At 33.1% G+C, this 12829-nt stretch overlaps 1 protein-coding gene across 1 annotated transcript; it reads right to left on the bottom strand.

Annotated features, from left to right (window-relative positions):
* Positions 1-2296: 2296 nt before the first annotated feature.
* On the bottom strand, positions 2297-10698 carry LOC119631865 (oocyte zinc finger protein XlCOF7.1). Its single transcript, XM_038024400.1, has 4 exons — positions 10276-10698; positions 4158-4886; positions 3906-4078; positions 2297-3765 (listed from the first exon to the last, which is right to left on the bottom strand). Exons 2-4 carry the CDS (start codon positions 4805-4807, stop codon positions 3011-3013), a joined length of 1578 nt encoding a protein of 525 aa, XP_037880328.1. The 5' UTR covers positions 4808-4886; positions 10276-10698; the 3' UTR covers positions 2297-3010.
* Positions 10699-12829: the final 2131 nt, after the last annotated feature.

Below are 12829 nucleotides of genomic sequence, written 5' to 3'. Positions count from 1 at the left end.
TCCCTTCTCCAAGGTGATTCCGCTTGGTGTCAAGAGCATTTTCACTCGATTACATTGAGTTTCCTACACAATCGATTCGATAAAAGTTGTAATCGACGGATATCCCTCAAGTACATTATCTCTTCTTTAACTCTATTCATTAACAACCTCCTGTGCATAACAGAAAACCCTATTTACTCATTTGGAAATAACACAACCTCGTCTCGTCGTCCTTCCACAGCAAAAAACCATTCAATCCCGAGATAAAGAATAAACAATGGGAAACGTCTTAAAAATGCCTGAGTGAGGTTGACCAAATGCGGTAAGCTTCAGTGTCATCAAAACTCAATGCTGTCTCTTAACAAATGCGAAGAGTTATGAACAACTCCTCCCTTCCAACAGCGTAAATGCAGAAGATCCAACAACTCTTGATATTCTTGGCAGGAGAATACGAAGTGACGTTCCTTGGACAGAACGCATATTCGGAGTGTCGGAAGATGTTATTGAGGACCTAGGTTTTTACAATGGTTTAAGAAGTACTTTACTACAACGAATGTTCGCGCTATTTGCACCGTCTATGCCCAGTTAAAATTATAATTAAACTTATATGTAAGGACAGGTGCGCCAGTACACAGCAAAGAACTCAGATGCTCATAGGAGATGAGAGTGTGTCGAAAATGTCCCGATGCTCTTGAGCATAGACATAATGTGCTTATGTATAGGTATATCAAAGGCAACTGTTCTAAAGAAATAATTTTTATTCACCAATAAAGTCCTTTAACAGAACTACGTGATTTTATTAGTGTTCTCACCCAATCCGTCTGAAGATGCCTACAAAACGCACGGCCCGCTATCGCGACTTATCGCTCTCCACCTGAACTCCCCGCCTATAGAATAACATATCAGCAATTGTCTTCCTGATCGTTTAAATGTTTTCACTTTCAACCCGAACGTAAACAAATACTACATCTCTCTTTCCTCTCTCCTAGTAACCATATTGCCCACATATTGGTGCCCATTGGTTAGGAAAGAAGTAGAAGTATGATATTCTTGTGTATGATTTTATTATCTAGGATCCGTAACATGATTTTTACCGGAAACAAACTGAATTTGCGCAGGACTAGTTTCTATTTTTTTTTGCATTCTTTCCCCTCCCTGTCGCCTATAGTAGAGATCGTGGGCAACATTGAACAGATCTTATGGCATTGTGGATTTTGTGTACAACCACATATTATACTGTCATGACGAGTGCTGCAGAATACAAGAATAATATTCTTGGGTGTACTAAGCAAAACGCTTACGAGTAGAGCAAGTCAAAACTTGGTTACTAGTTTGCTGAAATCAGAAAAATACTTTACGAAGACTTTTTTTGAAACAGAAAGTAGGACGATCATTTTTACAATAATAAGCGAAGACATATTTTTTTTTTATTTATTTATTTTTTTTTTACTCTTTCTTTGCGACAACTTAAGCTAATTGAATTGCTATACTAGAATATTAAATTTGTATTAAACAAGTATTTTTAAATATTACAAATCTTTGGTTCATTTAGCTGTAATATATTTAATCAATAAAATTATTGTGACATACAAAAAAAAAAACAAAAAACAAGAGAAAAAATTTTAAAGATCTACAAAATGCTTGCGGTTCTACAATACTCTTGTGTGTAGGCGTGTACGTAAAAAAAATTTTAAAAATATGTATATATATATACATATATATATATATGTATATATACATATAGATATCTATATGTGTATAAGTGATCGAAAAAAATTATGTGCTAACTTAAAAGTCCGATTCGGGCTACAGTCGCTAATTAACGTAACGTGAAACATGAACGAAAGAAAAAAATCAAAACTCATAGGTATTGCACCAAAACCGGCCACACAAAATAATAATTAAAATCATGTAATTAAATCTATATCTAATATGCACATATAATGTATTTACTTATGTATATAACGCGAATGCTAAACGGAAGGGTGCAAAATAGATGCTTAAAGCTAAAGATAAAAACAAAAGATGAAATTAACGCCGCTAAGCTATCAAGTGCAACTTTTGTTGGCAGACGCTGTGCAACTAATTTTAAAGACTAGATTATCTCGTCTGGAGACATATTTAAGTGTCGCCTGGTTGGCCGCCCTTAAATATGTGACACTCTAAATAAAAACTAAAAGCAAGAAAAAAAAAAAAAAAAAAAAAAAAAAAAAAAAACAATAAGAAAACAGAAAACACTTTTAAGCTCATATATAATTTCTATAAATATTAAGGCACATATTTGCACATTTTTTGGAATTCTCTAACTAGTAATTAAGAAAAAGATTTTTTTTTGCTTTTTTTTTGTTTTTTTTTTTTTTGTTTTTACTCTTTTTCTCTATATTTGATATTCGTATCCCAGTGTAATGAGTGAGAAGGAGATAGGAAATATATTTTCACTGAATACTGTATTATTAACAAAAATTACATTCTATGGATCGTACGAGTATCTCTAAAATATTGTCAAAACTAAAAAACATACACAACAGTCATACATATGGACAAAAGCATATACTTGCAAACATTCATAACCGCAGGTATTATGATGTAAAGGTTGTAACATAAGCTTTATACTCTTTTGGCTGCATGTGTATATTATGTTTGTATAAATGATTGCGAATTAAATTCGTAGTCATTCAATTGCAGATGTAAATGCGACGCATATGTTTGCGTGTGCCTGTTAATAAATTTATTATCACATGGGTTTCACAAATCTAACTAAAATAGAGTATTACAACATGTACTACATATGTGTTTACCAAGAATACATACATATATGTATATATATGTTATAATATGTATATAAAATTTGCAATATATGCGAAAGGTATCATATCATGTGTTGAGCGCCTTCTATTGGCGATTGCACAGTAATATTAACGAATTTGTTTCCCTCGTTTGTACGTTTGCGTGAATTCTCATCACTTTCACAGACTATTTTTTTTTTTGTGTCTTTCTTTAAAATTTTGTAAAATGTTTCATTCATGCGTTATTAGGCAACAATGGCATAATTTCCTGTCAATTCGAAAGGACTTGTTTTCGCTGAATGTGTGAAACTATTTTTAGGTGAAAAATCGACCGGTTTATCTTGTATTTGATTACCCCCGTTATTTGTGGGTATTGTGGTGTAAAACTGTATTGGAATAGCCGCCGATGTGCCGTTGTAATAATGAGTCTCTGTTGTTGCGGCAGCTGTTAAAGCTGTTGGTTGGATAACGCTAATACGTTTGAAACGTTCATAGTCCTCCTTGCTCATGGGACTGTTTAGCATTGTATATGATTTTTGATGATGAATGACGTCCATAAGGGGGGATTCCTTAGTAACCGTTATAAGTTGAACATCAGCATGCGGAATATGCGCCACCTCCGGTATCGGTATACAATATATTTGGCGGCGTTCTTTACCTTTTTGTAACAATTTATTGGCCAAAGTTGATTTTGTTATGTCTGTAGCTTTGCATGTATTTGCGTTGGCGGCATATGGGTGTGTAGCACTTCTACTCGTTTGTACACTAGATAGATCAGGACAATTTATCGTTTTATGAGTTCGAGATTCTCGATCGGTACGCTGATTTTTCATACAGGATGATTCTTCATGTTTGTAAAGGTAAGACTTTAAGGCAAATGCTTTACCGCAACGTCCACATGTATGAGGTTTGGTATTCGAATGTGTTTGTATGTGAGCTCTTAAGTTTGACTTGTCAGCGAAAGCTTTCGTGCAAACGCTGCACTTAAAAGGCTTCTCACCTAAGTTCGAAGTTGAAGAAGGCAAAATAAATAAAAATATTTAAAATATAAGTTCAACAATACTCCGGTGTATCGAGCAGCGTTTAGTATATATATATATATAGAAGAGTTTTTTTTTTTTTTTTTTTTTGCAAGCATACCTGTATGAGTTCTTATGTGACCCTGTAATAGCCAAGGTCGCGAGAAACGCTTGCCACAATATTGACACTCGCAACCCTGATTATGAGTGCGTACATGCATAGAAAAGGCGGGCATAGAGACATAAACCTTTTCACAGTAAGGACATCGTCTTGCCTTTTTATCCATAATCGACCTAATAACATTTAATATGGAAACTGTTATTAATATATAATAATTTTGTAAATTAATTTATTCTTTAACTAATAACCCACCTGTGAATTTGTCGATGCCTTGCCAAATTCGATGATGTCGAATACTTTTTACCGCACTCCGGACATACATGCTCGTCATCGGATAAGCTAGAACTGGAAGTTCCAGATGAATGTGAGCTAATCTGTGCTAAATTTCCAATGATGCTACCATTTTGTGAATATCCAATCGATTGGAATTGCTCGTCGCCACTGCAACTGGGTGCACTACTGCAAGAATGTTCATCGTACCGTGAATGATCCGATATTGTCGAGCGACGCGATTTCTTTCGATCAAACACTTTATGACTATAATAATAAGAATCATCGTCGGACGAGGATACAGACGTTACTAAATTCGGCATCGGGATATTTTCAAATCTTGACGATACTGAGTCTTGATAACTTCCTTTCATTAGCGATTGCGACTGCGTTTCCGTTTGCTTTTCATGGGAATTTAATTCACTAGCGGGTAATGTTGTTATCCTTCGGTCGCCATCACTGGGACGATGAAGATCAGTTGCACCAGAAGATTGAAATTTCGCATTATTTATATATTCTTTAATTTCGCTGGCATTTGTTGTACTTAGACGAACGGCCGCCAACGTAACTTCAGCTAGCTGCGTTAGATTGTATAGTTCTTCGGGTATGGCCGATGTTTGATCTTTGGTCATTTTATCGAAACTATACACAAAGTGTTTTTATTTGAATATGCGAAAGAAAATTGATGTCAAAATTGTTTTATTAAAAATTCTGAAAAACAAAATGAAAGTGATTTTTAAAAATGATCGTTCCATTAATTTTAAATTTCTATTTCAGTTGGGCACGGTATAAGCACGTACATCGATATCACCTATATGGCCGAGTAATTATCTTAACCTTACGATTTTCCTAAGCAATCTCTTTTTTGGGAATGTAAGTGTGTATTATGTGTGTGTTTGTTTTTCTGTTTGTATGTATATATATATATATATATATATATGTGTGTGTGTGTGTGTGTGTGCTTCTGTGCTTAGTGTATTTAATGCTTTGGATGATGACAGTTTGCTGTCACACTTCCGCTAATTCGCGGCCACTTGCAAGCAAATGACGTGTTTCGTGCGCTTTTCATTTAAAGGAAAATTAAATGAAACAACCTGCTAAAATCATTATAAAGTGCGTCATAAAATAATATTATATTCTTACATGACTACACCACTTCAGGCCGCACCGCAGTCCACCATATTATACTACAAACAAATGCACGTAATATGTAAAGGCAAACGTGTGCGATCATAATTTAATAAATTAAATTGAGGCCAACAAAAACATGCCTTCTATACGCATATCTATAAACTATACGTACTCGCATGTATGTATTCCTGTACAAATACATAAACGCAGATGTATGCAAGCATGGATGTATTGAAGCATATAATACCGTATGCGCGAATAACTGGCCGATTCAGTTAAGTTATGTTATTGTCGACGCATAATAATTATGTAAAAATACTTTTCTATTATTATCGTCATTTTTTTTTTTTTTGTTAGGTAGCGCCTCGATCAAATTTCCATTTGTGATGAGTGCAATGAAAAGGATCAAAATAAATTTCAAATGATTTATAACTCTCGCAGCATCCGCTGTCGCAACGAAATAAATATAAATTAAAAAAAAGAAGAAGAAAAATAAAAGGAATATGAAGAAGAAGATGAAAAGAAATTATCAAAGATCGCCTTATATAAGTTTGCATGCGTGGTTTATGCTTTATTTCAATTTAATTGTGAGCTTATCGAGCAAATCTCAAGGACAAAAAAAAAAATAAATAAATAAATAAATAAATAAAATGAGAAATATGCCCAAGCACTATACAACAACGTGTTGTGTTTTTTTGGCGACTTTTCTTTAATGAAGAAATTTACACAAATATTAAATGGTTCTTAATTAATAATCATTACATTTGACATTGATATTACGTTCTCGGTGGTTGCAGAAATTTTCCTTTGACATATTATCTCATAATTTAGTGCCACAATAAATTATGTACATATATATTTAGGTAACATACAATTATAACGTATGTTATTTATGGATTCTTTTCATTATATCATACACCAGTTGTTTTTAAAAAGGCTGTACGCAAAACAGCAGAAGGGCTTGTGATAAACTCATCTGTTCTTATACTAATCGATTCAGAAATTGACTGTCCGTCTGTTCGTTTATCTATATGTTTTGGTTTTCCTATCAATCGCGATTTATGAGATATTTTGATGAAATTCGATACAATGAAGTGTTCAACGACCAAGATGATGCGAATGGGACCACTATTTCGAGCACTTCCCTTATGAGACCGTACTTCGAAAAGTCGTTATGTAAATAACGACGAGTACGGTGATGTAGGTGAATGCACGACGCAGCCCATTACAGTGTTTTTACTTCTTTCTAATGACAAATGATGCCCGCGACTTAAGGATGACAACAAGGTCAGTCGAAAGTATACCTGTGACCTTGTAATTTCATTTCCTTTAGAACTTTTGCTCGTTCAAATTCATATAGTCGTCGTGTTAGAAAAATGTCGAATCCGATATACCTATCGATTATTGTCCACGATGCAAGAGATATTAAATTATGTTATTTAGTCTGTTTTTCCCGTATGTCATATTACAATTATAATTATAATTTTTCAGCTAAGTCGCTTTGCATGCGTTATTCATTAATTGACTGTGCGTGTTTGTGTTAACTTTTTTGTATGTATGCTATGTTGTAACTATAGCTTATATATAATTTGTGAAGGCTAAGCCTACCCTCTTTCTGTTCAATTATGACTTGGAAGGGCAATATATTCTTATAATAAATTTGACCAGAAATAAGTTGATTGAAAGTTGGTCCAGAATAATCATGACTACTTTTCGCACCCTACGACTTGCAAACAGGCCCAGAATTGCGACAAAATGTTCTAAAATGAGTATTGGCAAGCACTTCTCGAGTGAATATAGGTCCCTTGTTTGTCTGTTTGGGGCGTTCTATTGTCCAAATAATCGAAAAATAAGTGCATTCTTTCCCTTTATAATATTCGTAAATATCTTTTAGAGGTTTCCCAATATAAGTATGAATTCTTAATTGAAATAATCGAGCAATGATTTATTTATATCACATATATCCGTTCGCACGCCTCACAGAGTATGGAATAAACTTGACATTTGGATTGCAAAAACTAAACACTCGAAGCCAGCTCTTGAGAGAAGAAGTAAAACTGCCTTTTAAGTACGCCCCAATTTCGTTTTCTACGTAATGTTTATTCTTGAATTTCTCTCTTTTCTTTTCCTATTGCCGCCACTCATTAAAGTTTACACGTCAACCATAAATAACACAGACTTTAACAAAATATGTTTGTTAATTGTTTAATGGCACTATAAAGTCAAAATTCAAACTGATTTGACGCATGTTACAAAGCTTTAGTGTCAACAAATCACTGTAAGGAATGTAAGGAATACATAAAATAATGTAATGAATTTAAATTATTAATGATATTGGTACCCCTGCTGGTTTCACGAATTTGGTATCCCTGCGAGCAATGTATAGGTGCTTCTAACGTCCGTTGGAATCGTTGAGTAGTTCCGATACCTAGCTCCTACAAGGCGACATTATAAACACACATAAAATGCGGTTTTTTTTTTTTTTTTTTTTAAATTCTGCATTTTTTTTAAATATGTTATCATCTAAATCATATGGTAAAGTAAGGCTAAAACAACATGTCGAGGTTCTTTCCTAATGAAAATTTATGACTTCTTAACTTGCGGTCTACATCAGATTTCGAGCAATTATGTCAATTGTAGTGATCTGATTATTTTATTTTATTAAAAATAAAAACGATCTTTATCGATTCGCCGACATGAATGCAACTTGAACAATTTTCCGATTATTGAAATCTGAATATCTTCTGAACAAGCTTAAAAGTTATAGTCTCGCAAGAGAGCGAGAGAGAGAGAGAGAGAGTTAAATTATTGCATCATCATACCGCACCGTGTGTCTTTATTGTTGAACATCAAAAATTACACTAAATAATCTCATAAGAGGACTTATTTTCAATGAAAATCCTTATGTAAGACGGCGTCTAAAATATAGGCCAATGGAATCTCAATTTACCATAATAATAAATGTATATGTCAATCTATTTTATATTGCATCAGATTTTATTATAAAATACTAAAATTTTGATATTTTTCCCATGTGAAGGTTCAACGATCGTAAGAACATTTATCTTGGAGATCGCTCAAGAAATGGTCCCCCTTACATTTTATATATTTAATTATATATGCTAAGATACTATTATTCATCGATTTTCCAACATTCAAAATGGAAATATTTTTTTAGATAAATACTTTCTCCTCATAAGGTTGCTTAGGTGCCAGGATATGAAATTTTGTTAAAGTATCTCGAGAATCGAATCGATTGATACAATAGAAGGTGAGTTTCTTTTTAGTTTTGCCTAGCTATTGCAGGTAACTGCACAAAGTTCATGTAACACACCCTTACCGCGTATAAAAACTAAAAATATTTAAAAAAGTGATTTTAAACGAAAAACTTTTTAAATGCTTTCGCTTAGAAAATGCCTTAGGAAATGCAATGTGAAGCAATGTGAAGCAATGTGAAGCACTCTTAACGATGATGTTATAAAAAGAAAGTCAAGATTCTCAATACTAACGTAAAGCAAACTAAGCAAACGCTTTCGTTGCGGTGTAATATCAAAATAAATATTTAGCAAATATTACATCGTATAGCTGCCATACACTATAAATATCAAAATCGAATCTAAGAAGACTAACTAGCCTTGGGACAGAGAGACACCTGTGTGGATAATTTAAACCAAAAACCAATGTATTTTCTTTATTTTAAAGATACTCCACCATCACCACCACGCTATTACCCTTAATAAGTTAAAATGCGGAATTTCTTCTGACATTCACAAAGGCACACATCTATTTGGAAGACAAAGAAACTAAACAAACGAATATATGGCGCACGTAACCTATTATTAAAGAGGAAGGAAGAAAAAACAATAACAAAATGCGCACAAATAGACAAATTCACTCATATATATATATATATATATATACGTTGCGTGAGTATTATTATTAAACATGTACAGAGAAATACATTGCATCCTGCTTGTGGTGCAAGGATATATTAAGGTTGTACGGATGTAAGCAGCATCCTGAAGGACTTGAGACAGATTCATCATCTTTCATTAAACCGATCGATTTAGAAGGTGTTTGTCCGTCCTGTTTTCTTGTGTTCAACAACCTAAAGGCCTCCAGATTTTTAGATATTGCGATGAAACTTGGTACCTTGACGTGGTTTGGGCCAAAGGACGAGTCCTATCTCACACATTTCATATAACAACTTATTTTAAAAAGTCATTATATAGATAGCTGTATGGCGATATAGGTTGTTTAACGGTGCGACGTGGCCCACTGTAATGTTTTTACTTGTTACATTCATAATAAGAATGTTTGAAAAACTCAGATTTATTTAATTTATTTTGGTTTTGTTCGTTGTTTTTGATTTCAGGAAATGTCAACATATTCTTATTTATTTATTTACGCTAGTCTTGCGAAAACATCAGTCAAGCGACGCATTTTATTTAAATGGCCTTTTCCCATTGGATTCTATAAAGAAAAATAAAGCTTCATAGATTTATAGATGTACGTACTCCTATGATATACGTATGCGAATGCTTGAATGCCTAAATGTGCGAGAGTGTTTACATTTCTGTTGCAGTAGATGCGAAACATTATAAGCGTAGTAAGCAAAATTTCAGTGTGGTAATGTTATGCTAAAGCGAACTTCATCTTAAACCGCTTTTGTTCTTTGAAATCATTTTTAACTATTACACCACGATTATCAAGGTATGTGTGTGTGTGTGTGTGTGTGTGTGTGTGTGTGTGTGTGCGCATGTTCACATATCAAATAAAAATGACAGTGAAATGAAAATGCATTTCATTTAAAAACCACAAACATTCCTAAAACCGGAAAAGTGTGGCATTTTTGTTTTCTTTTTTTCTAATTTTTTTTTTTTTTTTTTTTTTTTGTTTCTGTTTTTTTGTTTGCAAATTCACTAATAAACGTTCAACGTTCAAAATGTATTCAGATTATTGTACTCACCTAATGCTACGTTAAGTGTGTAAAAGTCATCATCCCAATTGCTTTCTGCCACAGAGAATAGCCGATGGCGGTAAATATAGATCGATGATTCAGTTAATTTTCAATTTGCTTTCAAAAACCATTGTCGATACATTTGTAATAGTTAGGTGATTAAGGTTATGTAGTAAAATAATTTAATTTAATAATCAATAGTACACAATAAATATGCATTTTTTTGCGATTGACAGAATAAATTATTTCCTTTTCCGTTTAGTTTACTATTTGCGGCTAAATGTCCGTGTTGATCTTTTTGCTCCTAATGTAAGCGAAAAATTGAAATTCACATGCTTTTGCATTGAAATATACAAGAGATACGCGCGCTATACATGTATTTTGATAATTAATTAATTGCCGAAACACTGTCTTTGAAAATTAATTTTTTAATGTTTTTTTTTTTTTTTTTTTTTTCCAATTGATTATGTGTGTGCCTTCTTTTTGGTTTTTTTTTTTTCCTCTGTTGATAAATCAAGTATCAGATCAGCTTGTTGCGCATAGCACGTTCTATTTTATGAAAATCTCGAAAAGGACTGAACAATTTTCAAAACTGCCATTTACATTTTTACTCATACAGACCCACACACACACATGTATATATATATATATATATATATATATTTATGTATATACACACACAGGTATATAAAATAAAGAATTTTGAAAATTGTAGAGCAGAACGCCCGTTCGACTAACTAATGCGAGCATTGCTGCGCCAAAGTAGGGATAAGAAAAAGCCAAACAGCCATAGACGAGACCCGGCAGCAGTATATGAGAGAGAGAGAGAAGATCGCATTGAAATAAACGGGAGCAGCCACTTGAGAAAGAGCAGGAACAAGTGTGCACAGTTAAAAATAAAATCCCGTCGAGTAATATGCTTTATGGTTTGGTATAAAACTCGCACTTTTCCATCCATTTACATATTTATTTACAAATACATACATGTACACGCGTACACACACGTGGATCATTAAAATAAAAATATGAATAAAAGTAATATTTTTTCCCTTATACACACACACTTATATATATATATATAACGAACGTATACGCTAACGCTATGTTTGTAACTCTCAGGAAATTGAACTTGTTATTGTATAATATTGGTCGAATATTGAAATCACCCTGTATATAGCTCTATATCCGTTCTAGTGGGTCCCCTAGGTAATTATAATTAAACTTGCAGTCCAAGTCTTCAGCAGCCGAGTGTATGCGAATAAATTCAAAATCAGAATTTCACGCTAAGCCAAAACATAGCCGTGGCGTGTAATATATTCTAGGTGTACTTCTACATTTATCAAATAGAAAATAGTTACAATAAATTCCAGATTTCGATATTAAATGATCAGATCTACTCGAGATCATACTTAGCTCTTTTAAGTCAATCTGTTACATATGTATATGTGTATATTTACATTCACGAGCATATGAAGATATATCGGTACGTGCGTAACGTGTGTGTATGTTATTATATATAAAATCAACTGAAAGAGGTGAACGTTAGCCATTATCATAAGAAGGATCATTGCCACCAGCACCACTGCTGGCACTTGAGAGAAAATAATAATAATAATAATAATAACATAAAACTCAGCAGTGGTAGCAACGGCCAATTTTTCAGACCACTGCGCAGAATCTGTTTAGTAAAATGAATGTAAAATAGTTATATTCGTTATAAGTCGAATTTTAGATGACCTACGTTATCGAACGTATATGAAAGGCATAGTTTTGAGTAATTGGCAGTGTATCCTTCTACAGGATCAATAGTATTTCTGAAGCACACATTCACAGTATCTCAGGAACGTCGCTCTTAATTGTAGATCATCAACTATTATCGGCAATTTGTAGAAATTTTGAAAGCATTTACGTGTATTTCCAAAACTACGCTTATTATCAGTTTCGACCTACAGATAAAAGTAATTTACATCACTTTTTCGAAATTGAAAACTTTTAGAACAATAGGAAAAATGCATGACTCAAATACTCACTCACATATTATATAAGAAATCTTTGCTTCGTATTTTTGAATGCTGCTAACGAAATAGAGGAACCGTCTGGTATTCTTCTTCTTCTAGGATAACAAGTTATTACTACTCAGATAGTAAGATTTCTTCTTTGGTAATATGACTGTACGATTGAAGATTATCCTAAATCTATAGATAAGATCTTCGGGCATATGTTATATTTCCAGTGTCTGCGCTGTTGTACACGATTTACAAATTATTTAAAGAAACATGTAAATCTCGCAGTATTTTATTCACTGTACACGCAAGTCATGCTTATATATATAAAAATTTTATCAATAGTGAAATAGAAACTAATAGAAAATAATGATAATAAATATCTAAAATATTTTTCATGTCAAAAACGGACACAATCACATGATGTACGGAGACGTAAACAAGTAATTTGCCGGTCTCCGAGTATCGAAATTGTTGTTTGTTTTCGCTTAGGTTCCGCATATATATGAAAATCAACAAAGAAAGCCTCAAATGCTTTAATCTAAAATCTCAGATGAACA

Source organism: Glossina fuscipes, unplaced genomic scaffold (genome assembly GCF_014805625.2).
Source record: "Glossina fuscipes isolate IAEA_lab_2018 unplaced genomic scaffold, Yale_Gfus_2 1, whole genome shotgun sequence".
NCBI lineage: Eukaryota > Metazoa > Arthropoda > Insecta > Diptera > Glossinidae > Glossina > Glossina fuscipes.
The sequence above is the reverse complement of the archived record's forward strand: the minus strand, read 5'-3'. Positions and strand labels throughout refer to the sequence as shown.

What these genes read in the sequence shown, in the direction of transcription:
- LOC119631865 (XM_038024400.1), bottom strand. Translation starts at nt 4,807, where the DNA reads ATGACCAAAGATCAAACATCGGCCATACCCGAAGAACTATACAATCTA. An exon ending in AGGCATCGACAAATTCACAG is followed by an intron (nt 4,079 to 4,157) that starts GTGGGTTATTAG and finishes AAATGTTATTAG; the next exon opens with GTCGATTATGGATAAAAAGG. An exon ending in TCACATAAGAACTCATACAG is followed by an intron (nt 3,766 to 3,905) that starts GTATGCTTGCAA and finishes CTTCGAACTTAG; the next exon opens with GTGAGAAGCCTTTTAAGTGC.